General features: G+C 42.6%; 1 protein-coding gene across 1 annotated transcript in view; it reads left to right on the top strand.

Moving 5' to 3' along the window:
* LOC107740334 (zinc finger protein 423-like) overlaps positions 1–18,656 on the top strand; it is a 149,281-nt gene that overhangs the window by 82,827 nt on the left and 47,798 nt on the right. Inside the window, exons 4-6 of the mRNA XM_016552751.1 lie at positions 4,756–8,189; positions 8,904–8,988; positions 15,828–15,848. Of these exons, the coding sequence (XP_016408237.1) occupies positions 4,756–8,189; positions 8,904–8,988; positions 15,828–15,848 (3,540 nt within the window). The remainder of the gene's footprint in view (positions 1–4,755; positions 8,190–8,903; positions 8,989–15,827; positions 15,849–18,656) is intronic.

Genomic DNA, 18,656 nt, shown 5'->3' with positions numbered 1-18,656 from the left:
ATTTATGAATGTTGATGGAGTTCTTGCTTTTTCTCAACTTTTATTTTGGCGGAAACCCGCAGGAAGACCTCAGCACTTCTTTTTGTTGACAACAGCAGATTTATAAATGAGTCTCATTTAGGGCTGTCACGATTATGAAATTTGGCTGACGATTAATTGGGTGTATGACTCCCCCTTGTCTCGTATAAAAAGCACAATAATCGCTATTAGATAAAATAATCGCGATTCGACGGTTATTTAATTATCGCGACAGGTCTAGTCTCATTACGAATACGTTGCACGTATCGCATTGTCATGTGCCTTGTAAAAAAATCATAAAAATGTGACCTTGCAACTGACGAGTACCACTGTTTCAGCGCAGATTTTCCTCGCGCTTTGGACTTTGAACGCTGGTTAACAAGCAGATCCGCCGTGAGCTCATGCAGTGCTGTCAGAATACATGCAATTCGTGCGTGTATTAGAAAACATAACGTTCTGCAGTTTATTTACTAATTGTTTAAGGCCATTTTTTTAAGGCCATTACAGTAACCAGCAACAATCACCCCTTCCTCTTCTCATCGAAGACATGCGATGCAGTACTAAACAGTCTCTCGCTGTCGGTGCTTGTAATGATTTTTGCATCTTTCTCGGACAGTTTTAAATGCTTCCACACTGCTGACATGTTTGTTGCATTGCGCCTCTCACTCTACGCTAGTTGCTATTTGATCGCGTCACGTCATTGTTCAGTACAGTTTATTCGATCTTTTCGCTTATTCTTATAATTTCGGTTGCCGAACATTCGGTGCATCCCTAGTTGTAATTGTGTGTTTGTTTTTCCCCCCAGTTACAGGCACTTTTGTCCTTACTTCTATAATAAATAAAATCTTTTTTTTTAATTAACAAAAACTTTGAACACAATAAATATAGCAAATAATTTGTTTACACTATTAAAGTTTGTATAATGTACTGTTGATGAAAAGAGTGATAAAGCTGGCTAATTTGCAGCATTAGGGATAGGCACCATATTTAATCTGACATTATGGATGCATGATATTATCGGAACGTTATTGGAATCGGCCAGTAAAGGCTTGAAATGTAAACATCAGCATCAGCCGAAATTAAAAAAGAACAAATTATGCCGATATACCTTGCCGAAAAGACAAATAGCTTACATGTGCTCAGGGTGTGATAGTGAAAGGATCACACCAGCAGTGTGGTCATTCTTGTAATGAACTTTTGCCTGAATGATTGCCAAAATCATTTGAGAAATATCGGATATCGGCAAAAATCTAATATCGTCCATCCCTATCTGACATGAATAAAAATCCTGCTGTGAGGCTTAGATGTAAAGTCTATTCAATATCTTAAGGTCCTGAGTCATGTCTAATCATACCTTGTCAAAAGTACCTTTTTCTGACAGTCTGTCAGGGGCCACCAAAATACCTTTTTTTTGTTTACTTTTTTAGAAAGAGGTCATTTCAGTGTTTTTATCGGCTGAACAATTAGCACCATGAAACAACCTTGTACAGGCTCTACATCTAGCCTTATTTTTATGTCAAATTTAATATGGCATTTACCCTTACTAAGGTCCATTACTATTATAATTAGCATAGCTTGAGGCTATCAGCATTAGCGTGTTGACGTCAAGGGTCACTGATAACATACTACTTATACTTTAGAATAGGGATCTCCCCCCCCCCATCTGTCCTTGTGTCTGATAAAGAGGAGAGAGGAAAGACATCAGACCGAGCACGTCTTCATTACCGTCTTCCACCACGCTTCCGGCCCGGCATGCCAGCGCTTTGGCTAGCCCATTAACTGGCCCAATGTGGTTCAGCCCAGCCCGGTCCGGTGGAGGCATGGGGGTCTGTGCAGGGTGGGGGGGTCTGCTCTTGAACCTCATAGAATTATCTGCAGATTAGGTGCTGGGGTGGCTGCCGCCATCACCATGTGTTTCTGTTATCATGGTCCCAATTACCAGGCCCTGTTCGAGACGGGGTGGCAGGCCCATCCCTGGACATCAGAATGTGTCCTTCTGCCAGTCCTGTCTTCCCATTCTTCCCTCCCTCGCTACACCCTTCCATCCTGTGCTCCACCCCTTCACATGGGACAGGCTGGCAAGGAGAAGGCCAACGCCAGGGGCAACCACCAGAGCAGCCTTGTTAATTCGGTAATGAGTCACAACATGAAAAAAAGTTTGGTGATGGAATGTGGAACAAGTGAGAAACAAACTGTCAGAGAAGAAGAAAATCTGAAAAGAAAGGGAAGGTCGGTCAAACCTGTAAATGTGGAAGAACGGGAGCGTGGAAGGAGCCCCATGTTTTTGCGCCCATTCCAGTCGCCAGTTCTTTTCTTTCTCTCTCCCCCCTCACTTTTTTCTTTCTGTTTCTTTTCTAATTTAACTTTTCATTGAAATTTCTTACCCTGTTTAGTGCTCTTGCCAAGTCCCCCGGTGGACAGATGACAAAAGCCCCCTAAAAGCCATGTGATCTTCCATTTTCCGACAGCCACACTTCTGAGGATTAAAGCTATTTAATGACTATAATCTCCCTCTTTCTCAAAAGTGATTTCTCACATTCTGTCGCAGTCAGAGGGATTGCATTAGCATTAATAGATTTATAATTCGCCAGAATGACCACATGTGCCAGGAGGTTTTTTTACTTTTGGGCTCCATTCTTTTCCTGTACTCTGCCTCTTTTTTCCCCTCCTTTTTTCTGGCTCTGAATTCAAGCAAGTGTTTCTTTGTATCTCTTGCACTGTGGTACATGTCTGTGTCTTAGCAAGAAGGCATACCTGTCAGTCGGCACCCCCACCATCACCACCATACCCGCCCCCTCTCACCTCCACAGTGGCTGGATCAGAGAATGGCCTGTCAGGGGCCACGGTCTCATTGTGCAGCCAAAGAATCCACCATGGTTAAGTCCCTTATGGGCTTTTCATCTGGGCTCTTTCATTGGGCCACTGCAACACTTTCTCTCCCGTGCTGCAAGGGTTTTAGGTTGTGTTGGGATGGCTCTTATCCTGACACGGACACAAAAGCATGAGAACAGAACAGGGGGAGGGCACTGTACTTGAAGGAGAGAGGGGAAAGAGGCAGAGGAGGTATGTGAGAGGTGGGCCGGGATGTCTTACGCTAAATGTAATATGAGAAAGTGAGAGAGACTGAAACAGAAAATGAAAGAGGTATAGAAGAGGGTACACATGGGCACAAACATGAGTACTTTCTTTTTTTCTCTCTTTCTCTGTTTTTATTTGATATATTAATTAAAAGACAACATATTTCTCTTTTGTTATGTATTAAAAATGGCATGAACCAAAAAACTTCTTGTGGCATCATCATCCTTTCAAGACGTGAACTTTTCAAAAGTCAAAAAAATCTAAATGCCTTTTTTTAAAATCACTTTTTCCTTTTATTCTGTTTAACAGTAGGGGAAGTAAATCCAACATATATTAAATGAATTAATTTAGCTCGAGATGCCACAACTTTATTTATGAAATACTTAAATTGTAAATTTGAATCTTACAAAAATTACCTTAACCTGGAAAAGGCTCCCATTTGATAGAATGACTTCAAGTATTTTCTTAATGTCAACCCTCCTTCTCTTATTTTACTGATTACTTTACTGATATCTCTATTTTTTAACTTTTTCTTTACTCCAGCTCTGAATTCATTTCTCGCTTAGAGCTAAATTCATAATTCATGGTTTTACAAATTTCTACCCACAAACCCCCATGGAGATTTATTTGTTCTGCACAGCACCTACATTTTAAAGTGGATCGATTCATCACTTGATTTATTTTCTACAAATTCTGCTGTGCTCACCTTTGTGTAATGGGAGAGTAGTGGGCGGAAGTAAAATCCTACAACTGCCATATGGAGTTGAAGTTATTAATTTATAAAATACACGCTGAGGTGATGCACTTTCTTTGTTCTTTTTTTCCTTTTCCCTTGTCCCATTGCATTAGGTCGTAGATTGTGACTCTGTTTCAGTGTGTTTTTCATTTCTAATGAGAATACTGAGCATAGGAGGCCATTGTTGCATTTGGCTTGTGAGTGCGGATGGAGCTTTTAGGGGATGTGGAGCATTATCCTCTGTAAACATACATTTTTTTGGATCTGTTATACCAGAGGCTTTTTCAACGCATTAAAAGTGAACATACAACTTAGAGAAAATAAAGCAAACAAACAGTGCACTGATAGAAAATTCTGTGTTTGTCTGAGCCACAGTGGAACTTTGTGCTCGCAGCATCCCTGCTCAATAAGTCATGAGCTCTCTCCCTTGCTTTCCTTCGAAGTCTGCTAGTTGAGATGCTAAATAGATGATGTGTGGACTGTGTCAGGCCCCATCAGATTGCACAAAGCAGGACAGAATTAAGAGTAAACAATAAACTCGCTTTGTATATCTTTGTATAATGTATGCCTGCATTAATCTAGACTGGCCGTGTTTGCACAAACAGCGAAAAAACATAAATAATCCAGTGCTATGATTTTGTATGCATTGTCCAGTAAGAGGGCTTTCCTTTCTGAATGTGCTCTAATCACTTTTGAGAAGCTTTTCAATCTGGTGACCATAATGAAAATATGATAAAGCAGATCCAAATCTGGGGGATATAGGCATGAGCTTGTTTGCTGAGGGAGGATAAGAGGATAAAAAATACATCTTTGTCCTTATTTCTCTACTCCTTTGGGGTTTGCTGTCTTTAGTTCTTTGCTTCTATTTTGATATTTTCTCTGCCTCTTTAACATTTTAATTCTGTCTGTGTTTTGCATTGCAGATGGTGATGATGACCCGGGGCTCTCCTGGGTGGCGTCCTCTCCCTCTAGCAAAGACGTGGCATCGCCGTCACAGATGCTAGGGGATGGCTGCTGCGATATGGGCATGGGCACAGGGGAGGAAGAAGGGGGCTCTGGCCTGCCTTATCCCTGCCAGTTCTGCGACAAGTCCTTCAGTCGCCTTAGCTACCTGAAGCGCCATGAGCAGATCCACAGTGACAAGCTGCCCTTCAAATGCACCTTCTGCAGTCGTTTGTTCAAACACAAGCGCAGCCGTGATCGTCACGTCAAGCTGCACACCGGTGACAAGAAATACAGTTGCCAGGAGTGTGAGGCAGCATTTTCTCGCAGCGATCATCTCAAGATCCACCTCAAGACACACAGTTCCAGCAAACCATTCAAGTGCAGCATTTGCAAGCGTGGCTTCTCTTCCACCTCCTCTCTCCAGAGCCACATGCAAGCTCATCGGAAGAACAAGGAACACCTGGCAAAGAAAGACCAGGGTAAGCGAGATGGATCTAGCAGTGATGTAGCTGACCAGGACCAGGACCTATACATGTGTGATTACTGCGAGGAGACATTCAGTCAGACAGATGAACTTGAGAAACACGTGCTGACGCAGCATCCCCAGCTCTCAGACCGCGCAGAGCTTCAATGCATCCACTGCCCTGAAATCTTCAGCGATGAAGGCACTCTACTCACCCATATTGATAGAACGCATGCCAACAAGAAACACAAGTGCCCCATGTGTGCTGAGCAGTTCCCATCTGTAGAGGATGTCTATTGCCATCTTGACAGCCACCGGCAGCCAGACTCCAGCAACCACAGTGCCAGTCCTGATCCAGTCTTGGGAAGTGTGGCATCAATGAGCAGTGCTACCCCTGATTCCAGTGCCTCCCTGGAGAGAGGATCAACCCCAGACTTCACCCTTAAGCCTGGACAGAGCAGACGAAAGCTTGCACCTTCTTCTGATCATGACGATGGAAGCTGGACAGGCAAAGTAACCTACAGTTGTCCGTATTGCTCCAAGAGAGATTTCAACAGCCTGGCTGTCCTTGAGATTCATCTGAAGACTATCCATGCAGATAAACCTCAGCAGAGCCACACTTGCCAATTATGTCTGGAAACCCTGCCTACTCTCTATAACCTTAATGAGCATGTGCGCAAAGCACATAGATCCAGTGGGAGCTCTGCGTCAAACTTTCCCCTTCTGCAGTTCAGTAACGTTTCGGCCTTTCATTGCAACTACTGTCCTGACATGTTTGCAGACATCAACAGCCTGCAAGAGCACATTCGTGTTTCTCACTGCTTATCTGGTGGTGGTGTTGTTGCTGGATCCACCACGTTGGAGGGCAACCATGCTTTCTTCTGCAACCAGTGCTCTATGGGTTTCCTTACAGAGTCCTCACTCAACGAGCACATCCAACAGACCCATTGCAGCACTGGGGGAGGTGTGACCAAGATGGAGTCCCCAGTCTTGCAGCCCTCACAGTCCTTCATGGAAGTGTATTCTTGTCCTTACTGCACCAACTCTCCCATCTTCGGTTCCCTTCTCAAACTCACTAAACACATTAAGGAGAATCACAAGAACATCCCACTCGCCAACAACAAGCGCAAAGTCAAAGTGGCAGACTTGAGCCCAGCCTCATCTGACGTGGAGATATCCTCCCCTAAACGCCATAGGGTAACTGGTGACAGCACTCCAGCAGTTGCTAATGGAGACTATCCCTGTAATCAGTGTGACCTTCGATTCACCAGCTTTGAGGGCTTCCAAGCCCATCTCAAGTCCCACTTGGAACTGCTACTGAGGAGACAGTCTTGCCCACAGTGCAACAAAGAGGACTTTGATTCTCAAGAAGCACTGCTTCAGCACTTGACCATTCACTACACCACCACTTCCACCCAGTACGTCTGCGAGAGCTGCGACAAACAGTTCTCTTCTGTAGATGATCTGCAAAAGCACTTGCTAGACATGCATACCTTTGTGCTGTACCACTGCACACTGTGTCAGGAAGTCTTCGATTCGAAGGTGTCCATACAAGTCCACCTGGCCGTCAAGCACAGCAATGAAAAGAAAATGTATCGCTGTACGGCCTGTGCTTGGGACTTCCGCAAAGAAAGTGACCTGCAGTTACATGTGAAGCACAGTCATTTGGGTCACCCTACCAGTACCGTGGCAACAGGAAAAGCACGCAAATGCATATTCTGTGGGGAGACCTTTGGCACAGAAGTAGAGCTCCAGTGTCACATCACTACTCACAGTAAAAAGTATAACTGCCGGCTTTGTGGGAAGGCCTTCCAAGCCATTGTTCTTTTGGAAAGACATCTCAGAGAGAAGCACTGCATTTTTGATGGAGGAAATGGCAATGGAAATGGAGGAAGCCAAAATGGAACGCCCAATGGGGTGACTCAGAGCTCTAAACGTTCTACAGCAGGATCGACTGCAGCTGCTGAGCAAGCAGATTTGCAGAACATGCTGTTAAAAGGAGGAAATCAGGAAACAGCGAACAGCCATGAAGCTAGTGGTGGTGAAGAGGAGCTTGATGCCTCAGAGCCAATGTATGCCTGTGACATCTGTGGTGCGGCCTACACCATGGAGTCTCTGCTTCAAAATCACCGCCTTCGAGACCACAATATCAGGCCTGGTGAGGACGATGCAGGCTCAAGAAAAAAGAAGGCTGACTTCATCAAGGGTAACCACAAGTGCAATGTTTGCTCACGGACCTTCTTTTCTGAGAACGGCTTGAGGGAACATGCCCAGACGCACCGTGGCCCAGCAAAACACTACATGTGTCCCATCTGTGGTGAACGCTTCCCTTCACTGCTTACTCTTACTGAGCACAAGGTCACCCACAGCAAGAGCCTGGACACAGGCACCTGCCGTATCTGTAAGATGCCCCTGCAGAGTGAGGAAGAGTTTATAGAACACTGCCAGATGCACCCTGATCTGAGGAACTCCCTCACAGGCTTCCGCTGTGTAGTTTGCATGCAAACTGTCACCTCAACGCTCGAACTGAAAATCCATGGAACTTTTCACATGCAGAAGCTCTCGTCTTCTGGGGTCAGTGGTGGAGGAGGAGGATCAGCCTCATCATCTCCCAATGGCCAGCTGCAGGCCCACAAACTCTATAAATGTGCCCTGTGTCTCAAAGACTTCAAGAATAAGCAAGAACTGGTCAAGATTGATGTGAACGGCCTGCCTTACGGTCTTTGTGCTGGCTGCATGAGTCGGGGTACAAATGGCCAGTCCCCAACTGTTGTTGTCACCCCACAAGAGGCTGGGGAGAAGTGCACCACTGGACTGCGCTGCCCAGAGTGTGCTGTTAAATTTGAGACCCTGGAAGACCTGGAAAGCCATATTCAGGTGGACCATCCCGAGATGAGCCCTGAGACCAGTGGCGCTAAGAAAGTTACCGATGCTTCACCTGTCCCTAAAGTAAGTGTCAAAGCCTCACCCTCTGATAACCTGATATTACTGTCTTAATTATATGTTCTTTTGTCTGAAAGGGTATTAAAATGTACTTGATAGTTCAATATGAAAACAGAAGATCAAAGATGACTCTTAGCCATTGTCAACAAGCATTGGGCCTTTTGAGAGAAAAGTTCTATCACAAAATGGTTATGTATTTGCTTAGGGTATTTTTAGGTCATTTGAGGTTTTCCTTTAGTTCTCAAATTTGTGTTCTTTCTCTACCTTTTTCTCTTTTTGTGTTTCTTTTCCTATTATCTCTTTTCTTTTGACAATTCAAAGAAGAATTTTATGCAATTTCTTTTGAAAAGGGGAGGCATTGCCAGCAACCATTTTCTGGCAGTATTTTTAGTGTATAAGTTCCCTGTGTTCCCAAAATGTTCTGAGTCAAAGAGAGATGTGTGAATTCATGGCTACATTACTACTGGCCCCAGAGGGTTCAGCAGCCTCATCCTGCTGGGCTATTGTACAGCCTGTTCACTTCACTAGATATTGACAGTGAACTTCCAGGGAAGCTCAATCTTTACCTGTGCTTTTGTCTCAGCTCAGTGTAACAGATAGGAGAATCTCTGCCTTTTCCCCTCTCATTGCAGCATAGGATAGGTCTGTTGTATGCGTGTGTTTGGAAATTTAAAAAAAGCCTGTTCAATGTGAATTCCAACCTTGTATCTTTCCTTGTAGAAGAAGACGTATCAGTGCATCAAATGCCAAATGACCTTTGAGACGGAACGAGAGATCCAGATCCATGTTGCCAATCATATGATCGGTAAGTCGACCACATAGTTTCCTTTGCTAGTGCGCGTGTGTACATGCGTATTTACATGTGTGTGTGTGTGTGTGTGTTTGGCTGCTTGCCAGTCTCTCCTCCTGCTTTCCTACCCTTATTTGCTGCCTTAGTCTTGCCCCAGCACTCTCTCTCACTCCCTGCACACAGGTGTGAGACAGACAGGTAAAATGAACAGCTCTATTTCTGGAAGTGCAGACATCGCTCTCAACAGCTGTTCCATTGTTTAACACTTGACTACGCAGCTGAGGCCTCGGCTGCAGGTCTGATTGCTCTGTTAACTCTTCACCATGCAGCCGAGACCAGGACTGCAGGTCTCACTCCTTCAGCAAAGGCCAACAAACAATTAGGTTCTCTTTTATTCCCCTTCATTTCATTCCTGTAGCCTGTCGTGGACAATTACACGCATTTTGCTCTTTGTTGCAGATATTTTACGAATAGAGTAACTACATGTGTACGTGGAGGGGATGTTATTTACCAATGTAGGAATTCTAATTATGTTAGGTTAGGTGGACTAATAAAGGGCTCTGTGGCTTATCTAATTATGTTATAGGAATGTTTCGAATGTGTTTCCTCAACGCTAACATGCCATAGAGTGCTGGGTGGGACTTTTTAATGATTGGCTCCTGGTGGATGATATTTTCCTTCCTATGTTTCTTTGGCTAGTGGCCCTGGCTGCAGTATATGAGCTTAACTGAACAGTTCCTCTGTAGTTGTTTTATATGCCTCCTCCCTTGGTGTTGTTATTCTTTAAGTAATAATTGCTGCTGCAGCACACTGTAGTGTAGATTAACGAGCTGGGCCTGTGAGTAATTTCACAGAACAAACGGCGCAATGCTCTGAGCCTCAGCAACTTCCCGGCCTTCTCCAGTCCTGACAGCCAATACTAGAGCGGAGCCGCGTGATATATTCTTAGAGTCCTAGTGAGCATGCTGCATCTGTCTTTAGAAAGGCCATTGTGCCTAACCACATAGACTTGTGTGTGTGTTCGCAATCTACACTTTTCTTTTTGTCTGTCCTTATTTTAGGTGGGAGGAATTTTGAGTTTAATTCAAGGGCCCTTTGGTTCCATGTTCATTTTCTTCTTCATATAATGAGCATGAAAGTGCTTAGCACCCAATTATTCCCATATTAACCGCCCTGACTTTAACCTCCCACCCTGTTTCTATCCATCCACCTATCTCTCTCCCATCCCTCTTTCCCATCTCACCTGACCCTTCACCATTCAATCACAACTTAACTGCATCCAACCTGCCCAGTCTCAGACCAACACACTCCAATTTGGACCATGCTGAGTGCTCTCTCCTTTCATCCCTCCATCCTCTCTCTCTTTTCCTCTCTGAAGATACTGATGCTAGAGATAAAGACTGCATGTGAGACGGCAAGGCGGATCGTATGTCTCTCCCCATCGCCATGAAGGGAATTTTGGGTTAATTAACATCATAATTGTCAGAAAAGCTGGAGGAGATTAATTATGGAATTGAGGCAGATTATTTTAAGTGCCGTTGTTATTTTATTATTTTTCCACCCCTCTTCAAAGATTGATGACGTCTTTGAATAATGAAAAGGGAGTCGTGTATTAACCTTTATCAGACTTTGGATTAGGCACCAGAAAATTGAAGCGAGATCACAAAGGAGTTCTAGTTTTAGCGCTTTTGCACTCTGTCTTCCTCTTTCTTTTTGAGATTTCGAAGCAGTCATTAAATAGCTACACTATCTGTCAGCTTTGATATATGACTAGTTAGGCTATTATAAGACTTTGATATTTTAGCCCGCCTTTTATGCTGGAATTTGCAAGCATGCACAGTGTTAAGTTTTATTTTTTTTAACCAAAATAATAATAAAACATATACAACAGGGACACTTACATTACGCAGCTCTGTGGCCACTTGTAAAACATTTGGAGTGACCAAGGATAATAGTAATGAGACTTTATATTTATTTGGCTGTATGTAGACTGACAACCACAACCCAGCCTCATACTTTAATCACGGTCATAAGAACTGGTCAGATTTTGAAAGCCTTTTTTCATTTTCCAGAACAGTGTAGATTAAATCAGTTTAGGCATGTTATTTATGTACAAATGCATTTATAAAAATACCTTACTCTTAAATATCTTACTTTCAAGCGATTCAAGAAATGAAATTTGCGATAAGTCGTGTTAAATCAAGAATGGTCCTTTCTTATAATAATTGTATGCAGCAATTTAGGAATCAGTCATTTTTTAGACAGCCTCATTTATATTAGGTGTGCTTTCTGATTTGTCATGTCAATATCAAACAATTGCTGAAATAGCTGAATTTTGACAGCAAATGGACTCAGTGTAGTTTCACTGTGACATACATGTATTTAATTGTTGCTGATTATTTGACTTACTTATTGAGTGAGTATTTAGTAGGCAACATGTTCTTCTTCCGCCGTGTTAAATAGAACAATTTAGCTTTGTGCTTTTTGCTCACAGTTTGGCAGCTGTGTAAATCGCACAAATTTGATCTCTCCGCCTCCCGTGTTTCATCAGTGCTTTCACTATGCATATTCATGCGTGCATCTCTGCCAAAAGCAGTTTTGTGTGTGTGCGTGTGGTTGTTGCATATATGTTGAAGATGTGAATGTAGTTGATGTGTGGAAGTCCCTGTGCAGTCCTACCCACACATACCTGCTCTTATATATGATTGACACATCTGATAAGAGACTGCATACACAGACAGACACATTCAGCTTTTTTTTTTTGCAACATCCTCCTGGCTTGTGGATACACAGACACACGGTTCCCCGTTTCAGTCGTACTACCTTTTTGCAGAGGTGTGATCATACCTCACCTAGTCTCCCACATCCCCCCCACTTTCCCTTCCTCTCACTCTTTCCAGCTCCGTCCCCCTCCACTCTCTCACTCTAACAGTCACCAGTAGGCTGAGGTGACACCTCATCTCAGTCAGTTTACCTCCTCAAACTTGCAACATCTGCTCCCCTCTGTTCCTCTTCTCTCCTCTTTTCTCTTGTGTCCTTCCTGTGAGCGCCCCACCACTGCGTAAGCACGCTGCCTGTGTCATTTTCTGTATCGTCACTTTGCTCCGCCAGCAGCCCAAGAGGAACCTGCACCAATCACAAGAGACTTTCCTCTCACAAATTAAAAAAAAAAAAAAATCCCACACACACCTTTAACATTCGTTTTACATACCTGAAGGCTTCCTAAGGCATGCTTCAGGTGGGTAGGGCACCTCGAGGTTTTGTGACTTGATCTTTAATTTAGGTTTAGATTATGTTGGTGTCGTTTCAAATCTTCGCTGCTTGCTGCATTTGCATGTAACCGGCGTTGAGCATAGGTGAGGGAATCGATAAAGATTTCGGGCTGTTGCGGTTTGCTGCAAAAGAGCTTGATTACACTGAGATGGGAGGGGTGGAAAAAGCCTAGTGTTTTAATTAATCCGACTGGTGAGGCAGGCGAATGCGATCAGAGCTCCGTTCTCCAGGAGGCGGTGAGCCTGGAGGAATGTGGGTTTATTTTTCCCTGCCTGTTGATTGAAGCCATGTGATTATTTAATGTAGACGTTTGTCTCTGTGCGGAGAGACCGCGTAACGATATTCCTTAGCACGGAGGCGGCAATCCGTGTGTACGGGAAAAATGAATTTCATTAGCGCTGCCCTGATTTCATCAGACAACCGACGGCTCCAGACTGCACCAGGTCATGCAGACTTATATTTACTGTGTGGTTTTTATACTGCATTATCATTAGTTTCATGTTGCAGTGATCATCTGTTCAGCTTCTGCTCAGGATCTTCTCTCATTGGCTTGACACTCTGTCAACCTGCAAAGTGGTCGCATCCCATTGGTCTGCTTGAACTTGACTAATAGTTTTTTTTTATTCTGAAAATAAATGATCTTTTCTGAAATAGAGACTTTTTACTGAACACTGTGATTCAGATATATGTAAAACACATCTATTTACACAACGCAAGTAGTTGCCATGTAAATTTTTTTTTTTGTATATTTATTATACATGCAGTTTTTTATAATCTCATACTGATTGCCAGATTGTATTAAATGTCTGTGATTTAATTTGTCACACTACAGGGCTGTTTGTGGGAAATACAGTAGTGAAGGACTCTTACTTACCAGAGAAACAGAATCTTGGCAATGGACCCTTTTCACAAGACTGTGATGACGCGTTTCAACGGTCATCAGCATCGTAAATAAAGTTTTTTGTATTTTCAGTTTTTTTTTTAATGTATGTGCATTTATAACACTATACTTTGTATTATATTACCTTTGCATTAAATTACAAAAAACTAGTTAAGGCTAATGCGAAGGTGTTTCTAATACAGCGTCTATGGGAGTGACGATAAATTTGACTGCCGTTATCAGTCTCCCTCTGTTTTTTTCCTTTTTTGAAAGTCATGGAGTTTTTCTTTTGCTATTTGAGCAAATGGGAATGCAAAAAATATATTTGTGGTAGTCGCCCATTCACTGCTAAAGATGTTTACCCAACTCTGACGACTTCTCTACTCTACTCTACACTCTACAGCATCTGTCTAATAAAGAAAAAAGACTTTAAATTACACTTTGGCGATACAAGCACATAAAAGACGCCATTTTGATTTGTTCCTGAAATGACAGGGATGCAGATGAAAATGAGAAGGGGAGCTCGATCCAGCTCAGTGAGTTTATATTCATATTAATATAACAGACCCCCTCTGAGCCAGGCTGTTCGTTTGGGGGCAAAAAGATGTCGTGTCCCACTGTCAGGCCACCCTCACGGGGATGTGCCCGCGTAGTCACAGGCATCTCAGTGCACTGCTTTTAATTTTAGTCTTCATTTAGCACAGCACCCCTTGATGATCACCTCTGCGCAGCGGCGTGCCCTGTTGGTGGGGGGAGAGTCGACACAAGCACGCACTCTTGAGAGCGAATGCTAGAAATCACACACACGTATAAGTACATACACACTCTCACACCTGCAGGGGGCACCCCGTGGGTCTACAGCTGTGCAGCGGAAAACAATAAAGCCTGCAGAAAAAAATCCCTTGTGCTCCTGAGAGACCTTCACACACAAAAGATTATGCACTGAAAAATAATAGTAATAAAAATACAGACAGACTGACAGATAAGCAAGACAAGAGAGGGGAAAATAAGCTTGAGTAACAAACAAGCAGACACAAAACACAAGGCCTCTCAAACAATACAGCGAGGAACTCGGCCTAGTATCCCACACTTCCACCTTGACATGTTCTTGACACTCCTTGTGATAAGGTGTGATGTTTTATAATGTTTGTGTTTTGCTAGACGCACATAGCCTGGATTGTTTTTCAGGCCTCAATGCAGTCCTTGGGGTTTGACAAGTTTCCTGTGGTTTTCTTTGCTTTTCATGTTGGGTGAGAGTATAGGAACAGTAGGAGAGGCTTTACTTATTTCACCTCTCCATCCACTTCCTCCCCCCCACACCTCTATCTCCATCCGTCCATTTGGGCACGTCGCAAGGAAAAGCATGCAGACACTAATGTTGCACTAATCACCGGCGTACAGAACTCACAGCACGTCCACTCTCCTCTCAATCGCCCTTAATCAGCCAACACATTTCAATTAGCATATTGTGTTTAACCTCCCTTTCATCTGCCTTTATTAGTGGATTGAGCTGTAGTCAGCCTCTTCACCCCCCTCTGTCCAATGCTGATTCTCCCTCACTCGTCTCAGCTGTATCGCTTTTTTCTCTCTCCGTTTCACTTTTCCAGGGTCTCTTGTATTGCACCGCTGTGATCTGTGAAAGGTTCAGGATTGAACGTTAGAGGACACGCTCTTGTACATCATATACAAAGTTGTTAAAGGGATAGTCCACCCAAAAGGTCCATTTTGTCATGTTGTTCCAAACCTGTACTATATGAATTCCTTTCTTCTGTGGAACACAAAAGAAGATATATTGAAGAATGTTGGTAACTGAACAGTTTCGGTGTCCCATTGACTTCCATTGTATGGACAAAAAATGCAATGAAAGTCAATGGGAACTGAAATTGTTTGGTTTGCATGCAACTAGTTCATGCAAAAATGTCTTCATTTACTCATACTCCAGCTTTTTCCAAACCTGTATGACTTCCTTTTCACTGTGGAATGTGTTTTTTTTTTTTGTCTATACAGTGAAAGTCATTGGAGTCCAGTATTGTTTTAGACCCAGTTGCCTTTCATTATATGGTCAAAAACAGTTGCAACATTCTTCAAAATATTATTTTGCATTCTTCAGATAAAAGAAAGTTATACAGGTTTGGACACGAGGGTGAGTTGGGTGAACTATCCCTTTAAGTTTGTTCATTTGTATATGACAAACCACTGGAAGCGTTTTAGGATAATGAATGCGAAAGGAATAGTTTATCAAATTTTGGCATCATTTAACCATCCTAATATTGATCCAAACCTGTATAGTTTTTTTCATCTGTGGAACACAAAAAGAGAAGTTTACAAGTATAGGTCTTTTTCTAGTAATAAAAGTGAGCACAAGTGCTGTTGAGTTAAAATGACAAAAAATATAATTAAAGTTGTTCTTATTATTTTTTTGGAATGACAAGAGGGTGAGTAAATGATGACAAAAGTATCATTTTAGAAGGAACTCACACCATAACAATGGTTATTTTTCTAGTTCTACTGTATTTTGACAATTTAAGACATGCAAAACCATGGCAGCCCAGTCTCCCTCCATACGGTCACCATGAGTGAACCATGACCCACATGTCTGACCCCTCCTCCACCATCTAACCCTCATGTGATCATAGAGCTGCTGACTAACTGTCACCCTGCCTTCTCTTTCCACCCTCCCTGCCTGTCGGACGGCCCATAGGAGAGCCCGCCCAGCTGCAAGGTTTGTTCCCCCTTATCTCTCTCCATTCTTAGCTAGATTACCTGAATGAATGACCCCCCTCAAGCACACATACATCTCTCACTGCTTGAGTAGAAGGACCGGGGCTATAGTACAGAACAGTGCATGATTGGTCACATAAAGGGGTCATGCCATACTTTTTTCATTTTTCATTCATTTATTTTCCCTCAGGTCCCCATAATTTAGTTTTCATGCTCATTTTCCATACTCTTTTTAACCCTCAGAATTAAACAGACCGTTTTTGTCAGCATGTGAAATGAGAAATGGCTTTTACTCAAGAGCACCCACCCTTCGGCAACAGTCTTTGCAAAGCCTGAATTACGTTGTGACAGGATTACAATAATAATGTGTTGTGGACTTCCCCCACATCTCGCTTTTGTTGTTCGTTTTATATCAAGTGGAGTAATAGTATTTTCTTGTTATGCTGGTTTAGTTCATACTACGGAATAATAGTAGCCATTCTATCCTACTATCTATCCTACTTCCTCGTTGTTAACACAGAATAGGAGTTGTTTCATTATAAATGTGGGCAGTTGTGGTGTATTCAGTGAGCTTGGATCAAAATGTTTTTGGAGCTTTGTTAGATTAAATAAAGCATTTTGAAACTATCTGTCTATCTGTCTGTCTATCTATCTCTGTCTGTGTCTGTCTGTCTGTCTATCTATCTATATCTATCTATCCATACTTCGAGGCTGTCAAATTTTTTTCACAACTTTCAAAGAGTTTTTCTAGCTTCATAAAATTCATTCTTTGAATACATTTTTTTAAAATTCTTCTATACATTTAAATTTAAAATGCAATTCTGCATCTTGTTTGTTGCATTATTTTAAACACAGAAACTGAATTGGAATTTAAAAGACGTTTAATTTGGAGCATACAGTTCATGAGACTGTCATTTCAGTAGTAGAATATGATTTAGATATGAATATATAGAATATGATGTCAAATGGAGCTTAAAAGGGCGCAACCTTACTAATATTATTATGTCATTTGATTTCCATACCCCAAACCCTCTGCCAGTTTACAACACAAACACAAACACACACACACCCACACCCACACCCACACATATTGTCATAGTGGTTATTTGTGCATGGGGCTGGGCCAAGGGCATGAACGCACATACACCTGAATGAGGCTGCTCTCCAGAGAGTATCGCTAATGTCACCGTTAATTCTTAGTTATTCATCCCAGTGATTCTGATGCCTGGAGCAGGAGTCGCACATGTGTTGTCAAGGCAACGCCACATAGATGCTTGCCGTTTGACCCCAGGGTGTTCTCTGTGATGTCATAATAGTCTTCTTGTCTCAACTGTGGGTGTGCTTTTCCATATTTGAATCTTTGTCTTGTCACATCACAGCTATTATTTGTCGAAAATCTGTTTTCATGTACACAAACAGTCACACAAGTCAGATTATTTCTTTAGTGCAGAGTGAAGGATTGTGGGATTGATTGTCGTCTCGTTGTGATAAAGATGACCGGTGCTTATTTTTTTAACAAAGTGATGCCACAGAGCAGTGCAGGCTTTTTATTTTGCTGGAGGTGATGCCCAGCTCATGCTGTAGAGACAGACACACACTTACACAAATACACACACACACACACACATGCACGGAGGCTGGCGACTAAAGGAGACCTGGCGCGGTCTCTCTGTGTCAGCGCAGACTTAATGAGGCAGCACACAAGAAGCTTTAGGAGTCAATGGATGTAGATAATGTGGATGAGGGTTCACTTCACTGAGTGCCTGTACACGAACAAGCCAGTGTCTAGCCTAGGGCCACACTGTGTGTGTGTGTGTGTATAGCCATACTCCTGCCCCCTCCATTCTGTAGTCATGAGAGCAAAAGAAATCATCATTCCTTCACATTGCATGTCACTTCCTTGTTATCCAGCCCCTGATGTCTCTATTGTGCGCGCCGAGCCGATGTTAGGTTGAGTGGCTTTGGTGAGAGCAGTTATTCCTCAGTGTTCTGATGTTTTAAAAGGGTTGGGTTGGTTTTTATGGCTTGTTAATGGTGTGGCGCTCTCTACTGCAGCCCATGTGGCAAGTACGTGAGCATGGGAACAGATGACAGCCCCTCATACACATCATAGACCACCTGGAGCTAGCCAGCCGGAACCTCATAAGAGCCGGGCAACGTTTGAGGGGGATGATGGAGGGTGCGCTGCTAGAGGTGAATAGAGAGAGGGAGAGAGAAAGATTGAGGGAGTTGAGCTTGACCAAATCAATGCAACACACGTGCACAGTTAAACACATGCACATCTGCATATGTTTAAGTTTTACTACTCGGGTGTCCTGAATACATGATTCTGATTGGTCATTCTGCACTCAAATATTTTTGTGTAATGACTGCTAAACTAAATAGTTGCCCCTGGTAACCGATTGCTTACATAGCTGTACTAGTTTTATGGTATCAGTCTGTGGTCTCATTCCTCTCACCTAATAAAATAATATAAAATCAATATTTTATGTTTTATGTATTAGTTTGGTAAGCTTTAAATCAGGGTCCTGATGACCCTGTTGGCGGCAGCCGTCTGACTGTAAATCACGTTTTACTTATTGAGCATATCATTGCATGACCTGCATACACTACTGTTCAAAAGTGTGGGGTGGGTAAGATTTTTTAAAATGTTTTTGAAAGTATTTTATGCTTATCAAGGCTGCTTTTATTTGATTAAATGTACAGTAATAAATAGCTAAATTGTGAAACATTATTACAATTCAAAACAATTAATAAAGAATTTTAAATGTAATTTATTTATTTCAACAGCCATTACTCCAGTCTTCAG

Source organism: Sinocyclocheilus rhinocerous, unplaced genomic scaffold (assembly GCF_001515625.1).
Source record: "Sinocyclocheilus rhinocerous isolate Xijiao unplaced genomic scaffold, SAMN03320098_v1.1 scaffold1426, whole genome shotgun sequence".
NCBI lineage: Eukaryota > Metazoa > Chordata > Actinopteri > Cypriniformes > Cyprinidae > Sinocyclocheilus > Sinocyclocheilus rhinocerous.
The sequence above is the reverse complement of the archived record's forward strand: the minus strand, read 5'-3'. Positions and strand labels throughout refer to the sequence as shown.